This window comes from Cheilinus undulatus, linkage group 22 (assembly GCF_018320785.1).
Source record: "Cheilinus undulatus linkage group 22, ASM1832078v1, whole genome shotgun sequence".
NCBI classification, from domain to species: Eukaryota; Metazoa; Chordata; class Actinopteri; order Labriformes; family Labridae; genus Cheilinus; species Cheilinus undulatus.
The window spans coordinates 22,629,833-22,651,997 of NC_054886.1; the positions used below are offsets into that span (position 1 = coordinate 22,629,833).

Consider the following 22,165-nt stretch of genomic DNA (forward strand, 5'->3'; position numbering starts at 1 on the left):
TCAGACACCTCCAGCAGTCTCTCCACATGCAGTCAGCAACACCACAGTGCAGAAGTCAGTGATAAAGCCCACAGGCTATCTCTTTTAAATACATTTAATAACCTACACGATAGACTGTGTACAGAATAGTAAAGGTCTTTGCGTCTGTCTGAACATGCTGGCATGCAGGGTCATCCTCGCTCCGTCAAGATGACGGACAGTCTTCAGGCATCTGCTCAAACGTGCACAAGCAATGTACATGTTACTGTGGCAGTAAAGCCTCACTCTAAAGGGAGTTGGTGCCAGTATTAACTCAAATAAGTCTAATTTTTACAACTCAAGTTAACACTCAGGCCAGAAACAGGAAGCAGCACAAGATTTACCTCCTAGTAAGCGGCAGAAAAGAAAAAAACTCACAGTAAAGCAGATTAAGAGGCAGTGTGATTACCTGCATTGTATTGGCATTCCTTTCTGTCAATACAAATACATTTACGTCCTGACTTAATACCAACAGCAAAACAAAGAGCTGTCTTGAAGAGCTAAGAGCTCCCAAGCTTTCTTTAATTGCTGTTGGCTGCAATCAGCTGTTAGCATTTCATGGTCCAGTGGCAGCCCGGTACTTTACTGAGACATTGGGGTGTTATTTAAAAATGCACGGATCTATTGAGCTCTAACATGGCAGAGATTAATACCTGTGCATTTGTCCAGTGTCTTGCTCAGAGTACACTGCCACAGTTCGAATCCCCAGCTCTGTGCAGGCTCTGAATACACGGATGGCGATCTCACCTGGAAACACATGTAAGGAAAAAAGGGTAGTTATTCCACTCTTCTCAGCAGTTTTATTTTTCTGTATTATTCTGTATGCCAGGTTTCTTTATTTCACATCCTCATGAACGGTTTCTCTTCTCTCACTTTAAGTCACTCTATTATTTACATTTGGGGTTTTTTGTATCCTTGGTTGAGCAGATTTCATGTGGTAGGAGGTTGTAGTGTTCTATTTTTCATAAGCACACATTTAATATGACTTTATCAACATCCTGTAGCATTGGCCCAATTTAGCAGCGAATGCCTCCACTGAGAGAATAAAATAAACTTTAATTTTTTATGCCACACAGAGATGAAAACAAGATTAATTTATTAGGTTTACACCATCAGACTGGTGAATAACATCCGCAGACGCTGCAACAAGTCTGCTGTTTTCTCCCAAGTTTGGGAACACAGCGTAAAATCGAGACAACTACAAAACTGGCTGGCTTTAATCTTTCTGTCACTGGAGCCAAATACTTGTTTTTCAAGCAACACACTTTTTGTGGGGAGAAGAAGTACTTTCACTTAAAACTACCAAGATGTGCTGTTTGTGCTTGAAGGGGAGGACAGTGTTTCAACATTTGAGGAAAGAGATAGCAAGCAAAGATGGCACTGAATTCCTGAGAGCTGGGAAGTAAGAAGTAAAAATATAAGGCAGAACAGAGGAGAGAGGTTAAAATTAAATGTTATGGATTTAAGGCAAGAAATCTGAAGCATAACAGATCAGGAAATAGTCTGGTAGAGCGAAGCAATAAAAAGAAAAATACATGTGACAGATGACTTTTAGAGACATTTCAGAATTGAGGTACCACAAGAAATGTAGTTTGGCAGGTTTAACGACATGACAAATAGAGGGAAGAGACATGAAAATCAGTGGAGGGGGAAAACAAGAAAGAGGAAGTAGAGTGGGAAAAAGGAGCAATCACGTGAGGCAAAAAGGAAGACAGCAAGTGGCTCAGAGGAAAATCACATCTGACAAGTGCTGGAAAAGACAGAGCGAGGGAGGAGAGAAGGAGAAAAGGTAGGAAGGGGTGGAGGAGAGCCGAAAGAAAAGAAAGGGAAAGGCGAATATTAGTGATAGAGCAGAAAAGCATTGGCAAAGAGGAGATGTGCTTGGTGAAGTGGAATCTGGGCTGATATGATATGATGGTCTAGTCTCCTTCTTCATCACATACACACTCTGCAGCCGAGCATGGTCCAGTGCGCTCCTGTGTGATGAATGTGGTCTAATGTGGTGTTGAGATCACGTCACGCCAATGTGAAGGAAAGAGATTGACGGAGCCCCGCTGTGTTTGTGTGCGATTGTGAGGCTGAGAAACACAATCTATTTCAATCAATTTGATGGATTAGGGTGGTTAAATTGAGACTTTATGCGAGGCTAGCCATGAATGTATGCATGCATATGTGCAGGCTCTTTATGTGCAGCGGGGGCCGGGGGGGCGTGTATGGGTCCAGCATTAGATTGCATTTTAAACCCACACACCAATCAATCTGAAATCGTGAAACACTAAATCAAAATGAGGCACTTTGAATGTGTCTGCAGGAATAAAATAATAGGAGCCTCTAAAAGCAATTAGGGTAATATTCATGAACACATTTATTTGTCACTCAAATCCAGTGCGTCACCTGACAGAGTCGTTCTAATTGCACAATGACTGCCTCTCTGGACAGCATTAGCACTAACAGGGGGGGTCCAGTGATTAAAAGTACTACCAGGGCATTTCAGGGATGTTTATCCTGCAGTAAACATCTAAGTGGATACTGGTGCTTTAGGAAAATAAGCTTCTCTGTAATTACATATCCATTCAAAGCTCTATCTCAACTACGTAAAACTAACTTGTGGTCATTTATAGGAGCTTGAAACGGAAAAATTGGCAGTTTTTGTTTTTTTATGAAATCTTCTGAACAATTGCATGCCTTGAGGCAAGTCTAGGTGTGCTTCGGGAATTTGTACAACCTTAATGTTATTACTGCAACTTTATGACAAGTACTGTGACCAGGTCTGCCCACAGATTTGGCTAGGCCACTGACAAAAAACAAACAGAATGGGCCCTAGTTGTGATTTATTGATGATAAATCAGTGCACGTGTGTTGGATCAAAAGCATTGGTGTTAGCATCCTGGCTAACAGTTACCTCATTTTGGAGCTGAAAAGAGTGGAGCTATTACTGGGTTCTGATGTTGAAATTATTAACTCACACAATTTTTAACCAATTAAACTTTTCTACCAAATTCACCAATTTTTCTGACACATCTAACCCCCCATGTTTGCAGCTTTTTGCTATTTATGCCTCTTTTTGTTACTTTGAACCCATTTTTTCACTTTTGTCCCTTTTTACCACTTGTTTGCCAATTGTGGCCCATTTTTGCCTCTTCTCCTTGCCAGTTTTAACACATTTTTCGTGTTTTTTTTAAACCCAATTTTGCCACTTCTTGCCCAATTTGCTGCTTTCTGCCACTTAAATTTTAAAAATCACTTTTAACTCATTTTTCCACCCTTTGCCAATTGTTGCCTTTTTATTGCCATTTTTGCCAAATTTAGTCACACATTTCAATCACTTTTAATCCATATTTGATACATTTTTGCCACTTTTTCCATGTTTTGCCACATTTTTTTCATCACTTTGAACCTATTTTTTGCCCCTTTTTTCCCATTTTGAACATTTTTTTCACTTTTAACCCATTTTTGCAACTTTTCATCCATTTTTGCAATTCTTTAGGCACTTTTTGCCTAACTTGCTACATTTTTAAGTCATTTTAACCAATTTTAGCCACTTCTTGCCCAATTTTGCCACATTTGTTAATTTTTTTTAACCTATTTTTCCACTCTTAGCCCTATTTTGCCACATCAACCCAAATTCACCCATTTGTTGTCGCTTTCACCACTATTCAGGTCTTCTCAATTGAAGCTGTCTCAATTTCTTCTACTTCATTTCCTGGCATCCTGATGTTTGAGCACATTATGGCCTAGCTATGAAGTTGACATTACTTTCCTAACCAATTACTTCAGTGTGCCATTCAACATTACCAATTAAAAAGGCAATTCTGTTTAAAGGGGATAACATTTCTAGGAAGGCTATATCATACCAAAGCATGACTTAATAAAACTAATTTATTGTTTTTTTAATAAAAGTGTTTATTATTCAGGTTAAATATATTGGTTATCCCAGCTTAACTTAACAATGGACCATGGTTTTCTGACCTCCATGATCCCCCAGTTGGCTGGACTCAAGAAAGCCCCCCCCCCCCCCACACACACAGGTAGCCTTGGCTGTAACATTTTATAAAGAGTTTTTTGTATCTATATGAATATAGTGTGCTGAGATTGAAAACCACTGTGCTAGGCTACTGCTTCATGCTCCTACCATTCAATTCCTACTCAACAGGATGGACTATAGCCACCATTCCAACTCTGTTTCTATACTTTCGGATAAAAGTAAACAAAACTAGCGTGTATAATCACCCACATGCAATGTGTGCTTAAATCTAAATGTGCAGCTAGGAAAACTAAATGTTGGCCATTAAATATTCACAGTCTCTTCTTTGCCTGAGGGAGAGTATAAGTGTCATAACTTTTTTTCTTACATATAAATGAAACAGCATTAAACTGTATTTGATTTAATGATGCCCTCTTTTCCTTTATTCTGTGGTGACATAGTATTACTAGAATTGAGCTTACCTCTGTTGGCCACCATGACTTTCTTGATTGGTCGATACTCGTTTTGAGGGGAAGTGTGGGCAAACCGGGAGACGACACAAGTCCTCCTAAGGGCCAACAGGCCGAGCCCTCCCCGAACGACAGCGTACCTCAACATCCTTAGAGGAAAAGAAGGAACAAGTTCAACATACAGCATCTCTACAAACTTAAAACAGTTTATTACAGGAAGAGGTAAAAATACAAGCAAGAGATGCAAAGATATGGATTGCTTAACTCATTGAGTGCCATTGACGTATATATACATCATTTAAAAACCAACGCTTGAGTGCCATTGACGTATATATACGTCAAAGTGCTTTTTCAGCAGCTGGCACAAGTGGGCGCTCTCACGTTCCCTGTGAGTAATTTTGGGGCTTCTGGGATACGTAGTCAGAATACTATGGTCAGAAGTGACGGTAGATCAAACGTCAGAGGTGGACACCCTGGGGTCAAAGAGCAGAGCAACCGTAACGGAGGTAATCTAAGCTAAAAGCTCTAACTTAGACGCTGGAAGAAACTTTAGCCTGAGAAATCACTTACTCACTGAAACGGACACTGAACTTAACGACAGCGAATCCAGGGATCGGCGCTTTTATTGATCTGCAAAGAGGCTAAAGAATGCACAAGGTTTCCCCCCAGCTGGATGCATAAAGCGACAAGCAGGAGAAGATGTGGGCGTATAGGGAGGTCCCGTGGAGGCCGTCCAGTTCCAGAGTGTGAATGGCATAGCAGTGACTGGAAGCTTTGTTATTTATTTTACAATAAAATAACATTTGTAATACAATTTTGAGATGTCTTTTATGTCATTGAAGGCAAAATTATAACATTCAAATCACTGTTCTGCTTAACAGACTCTCTTTCACAAAAATGCATTTTTCTCAGCTTTCTAGAAAAAAGTGGTCTTTTTGGTGAAACTAGCCTCTATTCAACTTAAGATAAATCAAGAACGGAACAAGCTACAAACAAACGGTTTTTCCATGATGAAATAGAGAGTTTCTTCTTTCATTTGACCTATTTGGTGTTTTCAGAATCATAGTACAAAATATTCTGTGGGCCTTGAAAGATGACTCAAAATGGCCAAAAACACTGGCACAAGTCACTTCCCATTTTATAAAAGGGCTGGCACTCACTGAGTTAATGGGTGATTTTTGGCAGGTTCCTGTATATTTATACACCGTGTACCCAATTATTATGCAGACACGATTCTTATCAACCATTTAAACATGGTGCTGCTTCCCCTTTAAGTTTCAGCCTAATTAAAGGGAAACTACTTAAGAAGGTTGTTTCACATTATTAATCAAGCCACAGGTTTCATGCATTATGGGAAAAAAGTCTCTCTGCAGATGCAAAGCATGAAAGAGTGCAGCCACCCTTAATCAATGCCCACAAGGAGAAATAATAGCAGGTGGCTCAGAAATACATGAAGACTCATTTTCAAACAGTTTTATTCACTGATGAATGTTGGGCTGCACTGGATGGAGTTCTGGATGGTTGGTGGATGACCACCATGTCCCAACAAGGCAGCAACATCAGCAAGGAGATGGTGGGGTGACGTTTTGGGCTGGAATCATAGGAAATGAGTTGGTAGGCCCCTTCAAGGTGCCTGAAGGTGTCAAAATGACCTCAGCAAAATATGTGGAGCTCCCAATGGCCCATTTCCTGCCATGGTATAAAAGAAGAACCGTGCCTTCCAGAGAAAAATCATTTTCATGCAAGACAATGCACCATCTCATGCTGCAAAACATCCCACTGAGGCCTTGGCTGCTATGGGTATAAAGAGAGAAAAAAATCATTGTGTGGCAACCATCATCCCCTGAACTCAACCCTATTGAGAACCTGTGGAGCATCCTTAAAAGGAAGCTCTATGAGGGTGGACAGCAGTTTACCTCAGAACAGCAGCTCTGGGAGGCAATTCTGAAATCCTCAAAGGAGATACAGGCAGAAACTTTCTGCCGAAATCCAATATGCTGATATTTACAAAATAATTTTATCTGATACAGATATTGATATTTAAATGTTGTTTTCACCTTAAATTCCAGTCCTTAAAACACAGTTTGAAGTTTGAGGACAAACCAACTAAAAAATTTCAGTTTTTAAAGACACACTTAAGGTGTAAGGAATGATGGGGAATAAAGAAAAAGATATCAGCTGACAGCAGCGTAAAACTCCACCAACTTATTTTCTCATATGGCCAATATTTACAGCCAATATAACCAGATTTTTAAAGCTAAAATATTGGTTGGAAATTTGTAGAAATCCTTATATATGCTGATACTGATAATTCACTTTTTAAAAGAAACTATATATGGACTTATAATTTTTGATTTTGACAGAAAAAGCTTTGATTAAAGAAAAATTAGATTTCTCAAATCAATCCTTTATTAACTACAGAGTGTATTGAAACTCTTTTATGCATGATAATTTGGAATGCTGCATTTTAAGTTGTTTTGCAAAAGTAGTGCCTTTGTCATCGTTGGTAATTGTGTCGAATTAAATCCAGATTACAATATAACCATTGAGGAATGAAAAATCCTATAATACAGACTATTTAAGAAAAAATGAACAAAAACAGTGTGCACAATAATTTTCAACAGTTTACATATAACAGTTTACATATCAAGATTTCATATATTTTCATGACATGATATCCCACATATCCTCTCTCCTTAGGAAATAACACTTGTAACAAGCAAAACCACAAATTAGTCCAGCATGTGAATCATTTCTCTGTTGCATCTAGCTTTAACAACACAAAGAGCCATCCAAATGAAGCACTTAAACTTCTCCATAGTCACTGTGGTAAGCACTTGCTAGGCTCAATTTCACTGATCAAGGAGATACTTTGAGAAAAAAATGATCAGAGGATGATAATGATTTAAAATTATTAAACAAGAGATGAGAACCCTTTTTAAATTGATAATACTTACTCCAGCAGCAGGGCTTATTAAATTGTTGCCAAGGGTTATGTCTGCATTTTAAACATGAGATTTTCTCTGAAATCATGTATTGATGTTGTTCCTAAATTAAAAAAAGGATTTGGGATCATTTTAACAGCTGTATTTGTCTGAATAATCTGATACTTGTGGCCATTTAATTTAGAAATTAATGCCAAAGACTAAAAATCTGGCAACACTTAGGCTACAGATGAAAACATGCCAGGTAGCTTATAAAGCTCTGACATCTGGATCACTCTTTTTAGCATGTTCTCTTATCACATAGGAGACACAGAAATTAAAGACTAAGTGAACTAAAGAACCATCCTGCAAACTTTTAACAATATTAAATGTTCAAGAAGGAAGCTGTCGGTTTGAAAGCCAATCAGCTGCCTCTCTTCCTATAAGCAATCAGCCGCAGGTGTGCCTAATTAATCACAGTGAGTTTCTGCTGGGTTTGTTTGTGGTGTTTTTAATCACAATTAAAAGTAGGCATCCATCACGTCCCTGTCCTAGAAACTTCTCAGGTACAAACCTTTAAAAAAACCTTTAAACTGCCCACATGAAAACTATTTATAGGTTTAATTGACGTGAAAGAGAAAAAAAATCTGCCGGTATTTTCATGTTTCTCCTACAAACCAAGTCAGCCCACAGACATGGCAACCACTGAAATATCATTTCCTCTGTGCCTTGCATGGCTCAGGAAATACACTCAAGCTCAACAACCACATGCAAACAGAAGCAAACAAATGAAGCCAGACAAACTTACCCAGAATCTAATGTTAATGGCACAAGCACACAAGTAAACAAATAAATTAATTCACAAAGGGACAAATAATCAAGAGCAACCACCTAAACTAGACAGTAGAGGACTCATTAGTAAAGATGCCCATGAACCTCAGAGGTGAGAACGTCTTCTTCTGGCCTGACTGCAAGCTTACAACTCTGTCACAGTCCTTCACTGCCACACTGTGGTCAAACAATGTCATTGCACTCAGTGGAGAACATCACCTGACTGCAAAGTGCAACTTGTTGGAAGTCACAATATTTTCTTAGAATTAACTGAAGCAAAACAACTGCATATGTTAATGTATATTTACAGATTTGGGATAACTACAATTAAAAACTGGAGGAGTTAGGGTTTTTTCTCATTCCAAAAAAAATATCATAGTGTAAGACAGGGGTGTCCAAACTTTTTTTCCACTGAGGGCCACATATAGAAATATATAAGGATGGTGGGGCCACTTTAACATCCACAAGGTGAGATATATGAGGTTTGTATAACCGATATAATGTAGATTAATATATGCTTATAGTGACTGAGTATGCCTAAATGCAGCTATAAATATTTCCCTATTAGCAGTTATTAATTAGCACTTATCGCTGTTATTTATGTTTGGCAGTGTGGGAGTTCTGGGATCCCCCTGCCCTTCCATGAGGCTACATGGAAAACATCAAGCACGAGCGGCACACATTCCTGCTCTTCCTATGCCAATAGGTAAAGCCTGAGACAGAGAGAAGCAGCAAAAACTCCAGAGCAGGGCAGGCAGCAATGACAACTGAATGACACTGATTAAGTTAGCAGCATAATAAAGGAGGAGATGGGGTGGAGGAGGGTTGGAACAGCAGCTTGCAGAGGGAGCAGCAGAGCGTGGCCAGGCTAGACCAGTTTAAGTAAGGTAGCATTAGAACGACTGGCCAATAACGGGCCTTGAGCAAATCAGCTCGCTGTTAGCTGATGAGGGCCTGCATTATTTCAAGTGATCTGGTCTACTAATGGCTGACAAAGGAAATAGTCAATCATTTCCTGGCTTTTGGGGATGCTAATCAGATTTCAGGGGGCCATGTTTGGCCCTAGCTGCCACTGGCTCAGGCCCAGGAATATTACTGGTACTTCTGTTTGCTGCTGAAACTCATCAGGGAGTTAGAAAACAACATATTTTCATTTTGATTGCCAATATTTCTACCATCTACAGTGTTGTCTAAGTTTAGTTGCAAAAAATATCAAAAAAAATATCAATAAATTCTTCTTGTTGAGATGTTCATTTACAGAACTAGCATGGTAGCACCGTCTTGTGCAACACAGTCAGGCACAAGCTTCATGTTCAAATGTGGGCCACATTTCATTTAGTTCTAGAATTTGCTGCGGGCCAAATAAATTGGCCACATTTGGCCCATAGGCCATAGTTTGGACACCCCTGGTGTAAGATGAAGCAAGAGTAACACTATGCTCTATAAAAATAGATAATAACCTACAGATTACTTTTCAGTTCAGAAAGTCTCTACCTAACAGTTGTCATGCTTGATGGCATACAAAGAAAACAAGCTAAATTCTAGCTTTACATGCTTTATAAATGCTTTTTATTGTTGCCTAACTTTAAAGATGCATAACTGGCATCCAGTTAGAGCCAGAAACATTGAGGACACCTTATATAATCAGCGATATTAAGAATAAACTGCAAACAATGGAAATTTGAGTCACAGGCAAAAAAGTCAGGCCCATGCAGTAAGAAAAGAGAAACATTCAGAGAACATGCCATGTAATTCTTTCACTATAAAGCTCTTAACATTGAGAAACTGTTTCCTATTGTCTTGGAAGTGAGTTAATGCATAAAAACCAGTTACATGAAGAACCTATATGAAAGACATGCAGTTAGACCATCAATGAATGTGTTGAGACTGAAGACTGTCTGCAGAGTTGGCTCAGGCTGAAACAGTACACTGTTGCTACACAAAAGAGCCCCACTATGAAACAGATACAGTTTCCAAAGACAACCGAGAAAACAACAGGACCGAGAGAAACAGGATAAATGAAGTAGACAGACAAGAATAAATGGCCAAATTTTATCTGCGTCCTGTAATACCCTATCAATACATTTCCCTCTTATGTGGTGGATAATCTGCTCCAGTGTGGTAGGAATTTGACTGTTTTTCTAAGATTTAACAATAAAATAAATTGTAATTATATAAATTTTTAATTATATCAAAACTCAAGTAGCTCAAAAAAGGGGAGCAGGACAAATGCAGCTCCCATGGTGGGATGAAAACGTAAGGTCTTCAGCACAAGTACTGGAAGTGTGATACAATCTGTCCTATTTTTAGCTTTATTATGGGTCTGCATGATCATTTAACAAGTGATTTGAATGCATGACTCATGAAGTAAGGGCTACATGTGATAGGCTTCATGTTTGAATGCTGGGTGAATGTAATAATTCATATTCTGCAGCCTAATAAATAGACTCAATCTAAAACACTTAAATTATCATTGTAAGATTCAAATGTGGATTGCCATATTCAGGCCTATAGAAACTAACTGCATTCAGATCCAGTAATGTCCGATCAGGGTTATTGTAGTTGACTAAAACTAACTGTACAACTAAAACTAGAATATCAAAATTATTTTAGTTAACTGAAACTAAATAAAAACTAAGCTTTAAAAAAGACACAAAAACTAACAAACTAAATTCTGTGCTTAAAAAACTAAAATAGAATAAAATTCAAGAGAAAGTCTCCTTGGAAATTGTTCTGCAAACCACAAGGAGCGTTTCTGTGGGAATTTGTGCCCATTCATTCTGTAGAGCCTCATTCCCAAAGTCTGGGTCGGGACCCATAGATGGGTCATGGGAGATTTTTGTGGGGTCGCCAGATGAGTTTTCAAATTTCTTTGCTATCGTGACATTTATCTGTGGGGCCCCCCTATAACACTGACACTCTGCACCAAAATGAAACACAACAAGGCTCTACCAGCCCAGGATGGCAAAAGAGTTTAAGTCACAGGTATTGATGCTTGACTAAGAGGTCAGGCATGAAAAGAAAGCCTGTGTGATGGTGAGGTGGATTCTTCCAGGCTTGTAAAACAGAAAACATCAGGTCAGAACCAGAATGAGTCTGAAATAAAAGTTATCCAAACTTAACACCAGAGTTTTTTGTTTTGTTTTGTTTTGTTTTTTAAGAATTTAGATTTATTCTTTTCAGGATATGTCTCCTCACATTAATCACTCTTCAACTAGCTTGGCTGTCGGTTGTATCAGGGATGTCTGTTATACAGGTTTAGGGGGTGGGGCTGAACAGACAATTATATTATTTACATTCAGAACTGGTCCTTTATTTACATACAGGTATAAAAACTAGAGTTGCACTGACTTTAAAAACAGAGCCAATGCTTATACCGATGTTTAAAAAGCTATTTTCTGAATCAGCCAATAATATCGGCTGACAGTAATATTTCATCAAAGGAAATATTACCAATGCTATTTTCATCATTAAAAGGCACATAAGGCCATGGTGAGATTTGTGACTATGTTTCAATTGGACAGAGGAAAGAGTAGGAATAGGGGTGTGAAAGAGGGAAAGGAGAGACAGGCGGGACTTAAACCCAGGCCATTTACTGTGAGAGTCACTGTATTCTGTAAAGGCGTACACCATCTAAAGCCCTCTTCTCAGTGTTGCTCAATATGGTCTTCTTATCCCTCTGTTAGCTAGAGCTTTGACTTGCATTGCCAGAATGAGGCAATCAGGGATACATGGTGGTATGAAAGGAATGTCAAATGGTGGGGACACTTGTCATTGAGGACAATTTTGGTTTCTGGCCTCAATGTCACACTGCATTTCTACTTTTCTCTCTGGTGAATTCTTTAGAGGAAAATCTGTTGTTGATCAGGCCTGTGAAATAAAGGAAAATGTTTTTATCCAGTGTTTGTGAAACTTGAGTAATGCTTTTGGCATCTTATCTTTTTGCTTTAATTCACTAGCTAGAAGTGTTTCTCTCACCATACTCTGACTGGTATTTGGATCAAGAAAAAGCTGTATTGTTATTTGCAGAATGTTAAATGAAGCTACACCAGAAAAGGCAAAAATGACATACTGCAGCTTATATTAAATACAATTGGCAGATTTATGGTCAGTAAAACTTCAGCATTTCAATGTGGAGATAATATTAGATTCTGAGTCTGTTCACTTAAGTGGTATAATTACTGCATCTAAGTGACATGGCATGGAGCCAATCAGTCCATGGCACTGCTGTGGTCTTATGAAGCCCAGGTTGCTCCAATAGCAGCCTTCAGCTCGACTGTATTGTTGAGTCTGGTGTCTCTCATCTTCCTCTTCACATTTTCCCAGAGATTCTCCGCGGGGTTCAGGTCTGGCCAGTTGGCTAGCCAATCAAACACAGTAATACCAGGGTCAGCAAACCAGTTTCTGGTAGTTTTGGCTCCACTGTGGGCAGGGGGCCAAGTCCTGCTGGAAAAGGAAATCAGTATCTCCATAAAGCTTCTCAGCAGATGGAAGCATAAAGTGCTCTAAAATTGCTTTGTAGGGTTGACTCTGGACTTGATAAAGCACAGTGGACCAACAGCAGCAGATGACATGGCACCCATGGAAACTGAAAACACTAGACTTCCAGGACTTTGAATTCTGTGCCTCTCTGGTCTTCCTCCAGAATCTGAGATGCTGATTTCCAAATCAAAATTTACTTTAATCTGAAAACAGGACTTTGGACCACCGAGCAATGGTCCAGTTCTTTTTCTCCTTAGCCCTGATAACTTCGGCTATGGTTAAGGAGTGGCTCAACACAAAGAACACAACACTTGTAGCCCATTTCCTGCACCCATCTGTGTGTGGTGGCTCTTGATCCCCTGACTCCAGCCTCAGTCCACTCCTTGTGAAGCTCCCCTGAGTTCTTGAATCTGCTTTGTCTGACATCCCTCTGAAGGCTGAGCTCATCCCTGTTGCTTGTGCACCTTCTCTCACCACACTTTTCCCTTCCAGTCAAATTTCCATGAACATACTTTGATACAGCCTCTGAGAACGGTCTATCCTTTGAGCAATGACCTGTGGCTTACCCTCCTTGTGGAGGGTTCCAATGATTGACTTCTGGACATCTTGCAAGTCAGCAGTCTTCCCCATGATTGTGGTTGTGTGAACTGAACTAGAGTGAGAGAATGAAGGCTCAGGAAACCTTTACAAATTTGATTTTTTTCTCAATATTTTGATATTTTGAGATAGGGGGAAAGATGGTTGAAACACAGGAGGTGTTTTTCCCAGAACTGACCATGCTAAATTATAAAGGTGTCTATTATTATTGTTTTTAGAGGGGAAAAAAGGGGAAAACTATTTATCCACAGTGACAAAATTCCAAGTCAGCTAAACAACTTTCCCTTCCTGATGGATTACAAGGCTTACAGCGGGATCAGTTTTGATTAGTGGGCCTGTAAGCTAAGTCACAACAGGTCAGAAGACAGATTACTCAGTGTGATCCCCCTGTTACAATGCATAAAATGTTTGAACTGTTAAAAACTGTCACCAGACACATGTTAAAAGCATGCCACTGAGTAAGAGTGTTAGAACTGCAGGTCTCCCCATGCTTCACACAGAGAAAGTAATTATTCATGCAGAGATAGGCATCCTGATCAATGTTCATGATCAGCTCAGTGCCCAGTTATAGCCGTTTATAGAGCTCTACTCATACCTTATTATAGAGTATTATTTAATCATTCACAAATCCATCACAAGGATGAATATTTCTACATAAACACTGAACTATGCTTATAGTTTTTCCTTACAGGCAGAGCACTGTGAACCAGTCCAGGAAGAGCTTCTATGCTAAATGCACTTTCTCTCTCTCTCTCCATTGTCCGGTTGTTAAAAGGATTCCTACCTCACAGTGGCACAAACAAGCACAAGCACAAGTGTCCTACCTAAAGTTTATCAATAACCCAAACGTCCTCAGCCAGTGTGTATCAGTCAAATCATGACAAACATCAGTCACTCCCTGTGGAGGGTCAAAGGCTTCCGACGATAATCTGTGTGTTTGGCCGCTTAAAAGAACAAGAGCTGATTTCAGGTTCATACATTAACTTCACAGAGATCAAAGGTCTTTTTTGTTTTGACGCACACAGGCAGAGATAGTGTGACACACAAACACACAAAACCAGCATTAACTTTACCCTAATTGGCTGAGTATGAGGTACATGCGTAGCTATCTGTCCAAGCTTGGGCAATGACAGAAAATCTGCCTTTACTGCAAATCTTTCAAGCTTGGGCAATGACAGAAAATCTACCTTTACTGCATATCTTTCAAGCTTGGGCAATGACAGAAAATCCACCTTTACTGCAAATCTTTCAGAATTACGTAAAAACATGTGAAAACACTGAGATCTATGTGGCTGAATTTTTTTATTTAGGCCGTTAAAAAGTTGTTCACCTCCTGCCTGGCTTGGTTTCAATTGAGCAGGGCAAACATAGGAGCCCATGACATCACTAGTCTCTATGGGGAATAGCCCTGCCCCCTAACACTACAATGATATAAAATCACAAAACAGGTCATCTCAGTACAGTCTGTTGTTAGCTGATGTCCCTGCCTTCATTAAAAGTTAACAGCCAGCTACCTGCTGTGTTGTTGCTCATTTTAAGGTAAATTTCCTAAATCTATCAGCCATGGTGGCCTATGGGTCATTAAAACAGCATAACAAAGAGATGTGTGCCAGAAAACAGTGAATTTAATCCTTCACTTCTGCTTCTCTGCTCTGGCACAGAGCCAGGCAGCTGCTCTGATCAGACGCATTTACTAAATTTGGTATTTCTCATAAGTGGGCGTGGCTCCAGCTCATTTAACAGACACGCCCACACCATCCAGGAGCCGATTTCACTGCCTAATTTCCATGATTTCTGAAGCTTAATTTTATAAACTTGGAGATGTTTTTCATGACTAAAATTTGTCCTGGTGGTTCATAACACAGTGACCTGTCATACAACAAGTTCAAAATACAGATTTTTAGATAACGTCACAGGGACTTTAAGGCCTTAAAGGATGAGTATCAGTCAGCACAATTCCCCTTTCTCTAAATCTTGCTCGACTGCCCAGTTGATTATTACGTACAACCCCTCATAGGTTACAGGCAGTGAAATGACAGAGTGGTCAGCCTCTGCACTAACTTCTAATCAATAAAGATTTATTTGTAAAATAATGCATTTTTCTCTTTGTTGAGAGTGCTGTCATTTGGTTATCAAGCCAATATGCATCTGCATTTAACGTAGTTGTCCCAAATGAAATGAACTGACAGACAGCAGTATACGATGGGGAGGGAGAGCCAGGTGAAGTAGAGAGAGTGACAGGTGTTGAACAATGCAGCACCATATTTCATGAACTAAAAGCGTACCGTTGGAGTAAAAACAATGCCTATACAACACCTACAAAAAGTCATACCTATACAGTAGTTCTTTGAAAAATTTGACTTTCCTTAATAAAGATAAATATTAAACTCAGGCTGGAAAAGAAAGAATAACAGAAGTAAAACTAAAGAAATAATAGCTAGAAACTATTCTTTTTCTCTTTGCTGCTTTTAAGAGATGTCTAGGATACTCAAGTGCTCAATATTAATGCTTTTGAGAATTAAATATACATTAATTCAATAAAAGAACGATTCTTGCCTCTCATCTTTCAGTTTAGAGCTTCGTATTTATTCCCAATTGGTCGATTCCGATATATTTTGCACTTTCAGAGGCTATCAGTGCAGTGCAGCATGGGTAATATGAGCCAACCAGTGGGTCAGACAGGGTTAAGCAGAAGAGGCTCCCATAGGCACGGAGGTCTAGCCTCAACATGTTTAAACAGCAGATTGCCTCACACTGACACACATAAGCTAAGTACACTGGTTACAAAAGAGTTTATGTTCAAATACAGATAAAGTGAAATCTTTTAGACACCTAGCATTTGCTGGTGATGTGATTTGCTGGATAGTTTTCTCCAGCGCATATTGAGAGTAGACAACAAAGAATGGAAACTACTGTTGTGGTTGTCCATTCATCCGCACTCCCTCCTTCCACATCATCAGTCTCCTCCTCTGTCCTACCTGCCCTGAACCTTGTAATAGAGTGGATGGCTGTGTGTGGGTAAGCCCAGAGGATACAAACCAGGGCTGTTTAAACACCAAAAGTTTAGAGTGTTTTCGCAATGGTTCCAATAAAATTAGAACGAGATAAACAGGCTGTGTCCCAACATAACTCTAAAAGTTCAATGCTAAGGCACATGTTCTCTGAGACCATGCTGTCTAACTCTCTCTGTTTACATCATATTCCTGTCATGGATTAAAGCAGGGTGTTTTGGTTCAGATAGAATACGTTAGGTCAGATTAGTACAAAAACATAAAGGATGAGTTCTTAAAGGGTCTCAATCAGACACTCAGACAGTATAAAGGTTAGTTTACTGAACATAGTGTACAAAAAATCCTATTTTCTTCATTTTTTTATGTTTTTCTTGTTAAATATGAGAATTACATACAATTATTATTCCCTTTAATACAACAGTTCATATCCAGTTTGCAAAATGAGTCGAAATCATTACAATTAGATATTTTTTAAAAATTGTTCAGCCCTAATTTAATCTAATATTGTGTTGGTTATAGTTTAGAATGAATTATTGATTGTTTTTGTTGGAAAATACATGAGATAAGGAACTTAAGATTAAATCATAATCACAATGTTGGGTAAAAAAAATCTCAATTAGACTATTTTGTCAAATTGTTCAGCCCTACACTAAATATTGTTAAACTATAGTGTCTTATATATTTTACAGCATGACAGAGCTGCAGTGACTCTTGCAAGTCTTTGGTAAGCTGGGTCTCCTCTTGCAAGAACAAAGCAAAGCGTCAACCTCATAGCAAGGCAATGCATACCAATGAAAGACAGCCATATGACTTTTAGGAGCATCTAATCAAGCAGGGGCTCTAACTTGGTGGACAGCTTCACCCATGGAGCAAATGTGTATTGCATTAAAAACAACAATCCAGTTTTTTACCGTTTTAAGTAAAAGTACAGTTAAAACTAACTTAAGCAGAAGTAAAAGTACTAATTTAAAAATGTATTTAAAAAGTACAAGTACCCCCAAAAAAACTATTCAATTACAAGAATTTGAGTAAATGTTATTAGTTACTTTCCACCACAAGATCTATAAATATCAATTAAAGCAAAATTTGGTGTGCGATTGTGACTGTACTAGAAAAAATTTGCGATTGGGATATGATACTTTAATGGTATAAGTGTCCGTGTTTGTTTATTAAGGAAAAAGCAGAGAATAATGTTAGTTTTTAAAGTTTGTATTTCTCAACTCAAAACACACAGATATAAAGTAGCAGACAAAAATACTAAAATCGGGGCGTGGTCATGGGATTGTCGGTCTTGGCACTGTTTAGGGCGCACTCACAGTTGCGCAGTCACATACAAATAAAGGCAAAAAAGACCCCCAAAAATTCTAAGAATTGTTTTTTAAAAAAATCTTTTATCATACTGCTTTCAAAAGAACTTAGTATTTTCCCATAAAAAATTTAAAGTTTTTCCTTTTTTGAAAATAGAGGTAGGGTAAGCATACCCATGAAACCCAGGCACCATTTAAGCCCATTTGCAACTTTTAAGTCAATTTAAAAAAAAAAAAAAGGGGGGCCTGTCTGATGTTATACATTATTTTGTCCAATCACACAATTTCTTAATTATATGTCAGTTTTTGTTTGGCACCAATTACATTTGTCGATATTGAATAAGGCTTGCCTACATTCGTGCAGTCTCAAGGAGGCTCAGATAAAGTCGCCTCAAAACTTTGGTGGTTTGGAACCCCTCAGAAAGGAAATCTTTTCAACTATTTTCAACCACTGACTTGTTAAGTATATTAATATTATGTAATTTGAGAGATTATTGGTTTGTTTTTTGTGTATAAACAAGTTTTTTTGTCATTTCTTACTATTTAGTTTTATGTGAAAAGATGAGTCATGTTAGGAAGCGTAGCAAGCAATTCACTAGTCAATACATGTAGCCCTACTGATAGATACACTGCTGAAGGATTAAAAATGATAAGGACACAAACTGTTTTCTGAATCAATCATACATAAATCTTAAAATTAAGGCACAAAAAAGGGTTTGGGTGGGTGAAATATTTTCAAAAAATATCTTTTTTTCAAGGTGGGCTTAAATGGTATGGTGACCCAAAAAACAGCTAGTGTAAGCTAACTTTGAACAAGAACTCCTTGATATTTCAGAAAGTTTGGCTAAAGAGGGATAACTGTGATGGAAAGTTCTACAGCATATTTAGGCTACAGGCATTTCTTTATACATTTGTTTCATTTTGGTGAGAACATATTATCTTTATTTCCCTGGTCACTGTAAAACCATTTAAGCCCATCTTATGTGTTTCAGTAAGAAATAATGAAATTTTGTGGTTTGATAGCTTTTCACTGTAATCCTGTGTTGGATGCTGTTATACCTCACTAACTTCATTAACATGAGTACATCACAGATCACACACTGCCCAGAAGAATTGCTATGTCAGTTAATTTTGCATAATAATTTGTTTACAGTGAGAAAAATGCCGACAGAAAGGAAGAATTACAGCAACTGTCCTAAAATCATCATTGTTATAAGCCAAACATTAAATCTCAGATCAATAAGATATTGTTGATGCACTGTAATGTCATTTAATATTTTAAAAACAAATCCATTTTTTATTTTGTCAATATTGAATCAAGTTTTGTCAATATTAAATAAAATGTTCAGTGAAATGTTAAATACTCAAACCAATGAAAATTAGTTTTAGGCCTACTTAGTCATGTTTGTGGTGGTCCATTGTTACAAGCCAAACATTACATCCAAGTTCAAAAAATAAATTGTGTTTAACATGTATAACAAGTTACTAAATGAATATGTGTTTACTACCTGAAAAATATAATACCTTTTGTAAATTTCTGTCAATGAATGTGGTTGTGGGCTTATTTGGAAAACAGATGGGCTTAAATGGTACCTCGGTACCAATTAAGCCAATGCCAGACTTTTGACTTTATTCATAAAATTTCTTTAATTTGTTCTTTAAAATATGCAAAATTAAATAAATATATTTTCGAATAAGAAATTAATCCTTTATTTTAACAAATGATCATGTTTATAAACCATCTAACTAACTATGAAAAATACATGAACTTAGATTTTGGTGGGCCTAATGGGTACACTTACCCTACCTCTACCAAGGCTATTACAGTTAACTAAAACTAACTAAATTACTAAAACTAAAATATGAAAATCATTTTAGTTAACTGAAACTAAATAAAAACTAAGCTTTACCAAGAAAACGAAAACTAACTAAAAAAGATTTTAAAAAGAGACAAAATATCCGTAGTTTTACTCTTTGACACAACCGTACTGAGTGGCACCGACACCCAAGTCTGAGGAGTAAAATGGCCCAATTTGATTGGTTAAGACTTCACACAGTGGTAGTTTTACGTCTGGAGTTGTATTTAAATATCTTTAAATAAATAAAATGATAAGAGAAGAGTAGCCTGTTTGAATATGTTTTCCAAAAATGTATGATGTTCACTCAGCCCTACATCCGAAAAAGACTGAAACTAACAGTAAAATTAATAAAAACTAAACTAACAAACCAGCAGTCAAAACTAATAAAACTAAACTGAAACTGAACACAGAAAGTGAAAACGAAATTTTAAAAAAAGAAAAATCCAAAACTATTATAACCTTGACCTCTACAAAGGGCAACAGTAGTGCTGTTGTTAGCTTAAAGGCCTTTCTGCAGGCATTTTTACAATGCTTTCAAATACTACTTAATGCAATAATTGCAGCCTCTTATGCAGTTCTAGCCTAATATTGTAACTGTGAATAGATTAATTGTGTAGCACTAAAAATAATATATAGAAATTATACACAGGTGCAACACAGCATTATGCTAATCTTTTTCATGATTATAGGAAGCCAAAACTAGAACTGAAATTCAAATTCAGTTTATTGATTAGCACTGGCAAAAAGGACACTGAACAAGTAAACAGGTAAAACTAGCTGTAATGGTATAAAATAAAGTTAACCTGTGTTAAATGACATTGTTTCAGCAAAATGTCACTGTGGCATTTCACTCTCAACTTTCCCTGTTCCTCACTTTCTTTCCCAGCTGTATCAACAGCATGTTCACACTTCCCGCTGCTACAGGCTGCACTGAACAAGATCTATTACATAATTCTAAAGTAATTCTGGGAGCTCTTCTTAATGTCCTAGGCTCTTTTCCAATGTTACTAAATTGTCTCAAAAAAGGCCAGGAGGTGGTTCAACCTGATACTTTTGGTGTTTAATGCCAGCCATGACCAGGATGTACATTTCCTCTGCTTTTCATTTCAGAGTCTTCATTTAATAAAAGAAAGAATTTCGCTTCCTGCAGAAAGTTTGCTCATTTTATCTGCTACTAACAGGAGCAACTATGAGGGACTTAAGTCACACAGTAAACTGTTGTGAGGCTGAGGTTAAAGTCACCAAAAAGTCCTGCAGGTTACTTTGTACTAACCCTTGCTTTGTTTTATAAAAGAAAGGAGCCCCTGTAGCCTGCTGCATCAGCTAAGTGTAAGTTGTGGTGCAAAGTCCACATAAACCCTCTACTGAGAGTGAAGTTGTAATTTAAGAGTCATAGGTGGGGCGCATTACAGAGACATATCACATCCAAACTGACCATATTTTGTGCAAATATGAGGTTATTACTTCATCTGACTGTCTGTGAAAGCCTTTATTAATAGTGTTTGTTACAGTGTGGTCTCTTGTGCCAGATTGACTCAGCAGATTTCATAATAACACATCTGTTAACTGATGTTATTGACAAACAGCGACAGAAATGGATGTAAACTATGTCAAAATCAATATCAGTCAAGCTGCAATTAAGAGATAAACCTGATTCCTAAAACTTGAGCCAGTGAAATTTAACAGTGACATCAGGAGAGAGGTAAAATCGTAAATAACTAGAGGTAAATTAACAGTATTTTGCTGGTGCATCCCATAGCTAGTCACTTCCTTAGCAGGTCCTTCATACAAAAAGTGTCTGTGCCTACGTTTCACCCGAAATAATGTTGTTGTTTTTTTTGTTGTTTTTTTTTTGTAAAGCTCTGGGCTATTTCATGCAGAGGTTGATATATAAGGCCATGTGTAACTTGAACATGTGAAGTTTATTCCTCTTATAGGTGAAGGGCCAGGCATAAAGCCTCCAGAACTGACACATCCTTTGCTAGACCCTCTCTGACCTCACTCAATCCTGAGGGGGGGACTCAAAGAAGCATGCAGACACTAAAGATTCATGCAGGATTTGATGATTCTCCTGTGCACCTATATGAACCATTATCTCCACCAGTCTCAGTGATAGGAGACAAAAAATTAATAGAGATGCACCAAATTAAAAAATTTACAAACTCTTAATCTCAAACTTTTAATTCAGTTCATGCTTCTTTTGGTGTAAGATTCCCACTGTGCCAACATTTTCATACATTTAACAAATTTTAAAAAAAGATCAGTTTTTCTAAAAGGTGACTTCTTCTGCCGACTTAAAAAACAACAAATAAACATTGGGAATGGTTGGCCATGTTTCTTAACAGGGCCCATGCTAGCTGTTACAGATGCTAAATCAATACATTTTTGTATCCCTAAAAATTAACATGGTATTCTCTGTTAAAATTTAAACCACAGAGGGATCTTTCGGGTAAAGGATTAAGGAAACAACTTTATGAGCTGTGAAGGATGGAAATTAATCGTGTAATGATGGGAGGATTAAACCTGCTGCATTGTTTACATGTGTAATTTAGCATTAATAATCAGAACCTTTAAACCTATTCATAGCTTTCAGAGGCTTCACAGAGGATTTTATATCTAAACCTAGGCGACATGTTTGCATTACCTGTCTAAAAACAGATACAATAATTTAAACTTTTTTACCCCTTTGGACCCTTTAAACA

General features: G+C 37.8%; 1 protein-coding gene across 5 annotated transcripts in view; it reads right to left on the minus strand.

The window, feature by feature from the left end:
* The window catches only part of LOC121504157 (pyruvate carboxylase, mitochondrial-like), a 465,432-nt gene that overhangs the window by 439,583 nt on the left and 3,684 nt on the right, over positions 1-22,165 (minus strand). For 2 of the 5 annotated variants that reach the window (XM_041778797.1, XM_041778795.1), the window contains exons 2-3: positions 4,465-4,601; positions 672-765 (exon numbers count right to left, since the gene is read on the minus strand). In XM_041778797.1, coding sequence (XP_041634731.1) covers positions 672-765; positions 4,465-4,600 — 230 coding nt within the window. In that variant the 5' untranslated portion in view covers position 4,601. Of the gene's footprint in view, positions 1-671; positions 766-4,464; positions 4,602-5,934; positions 6,247-8,184; positions 8,325-22,165 lie in introns of those variants that run through there. The other 3 variants (XM_041778796.1, XM_041778798.1, XM_041778800.1) reach the window with 3 other exon arrangements.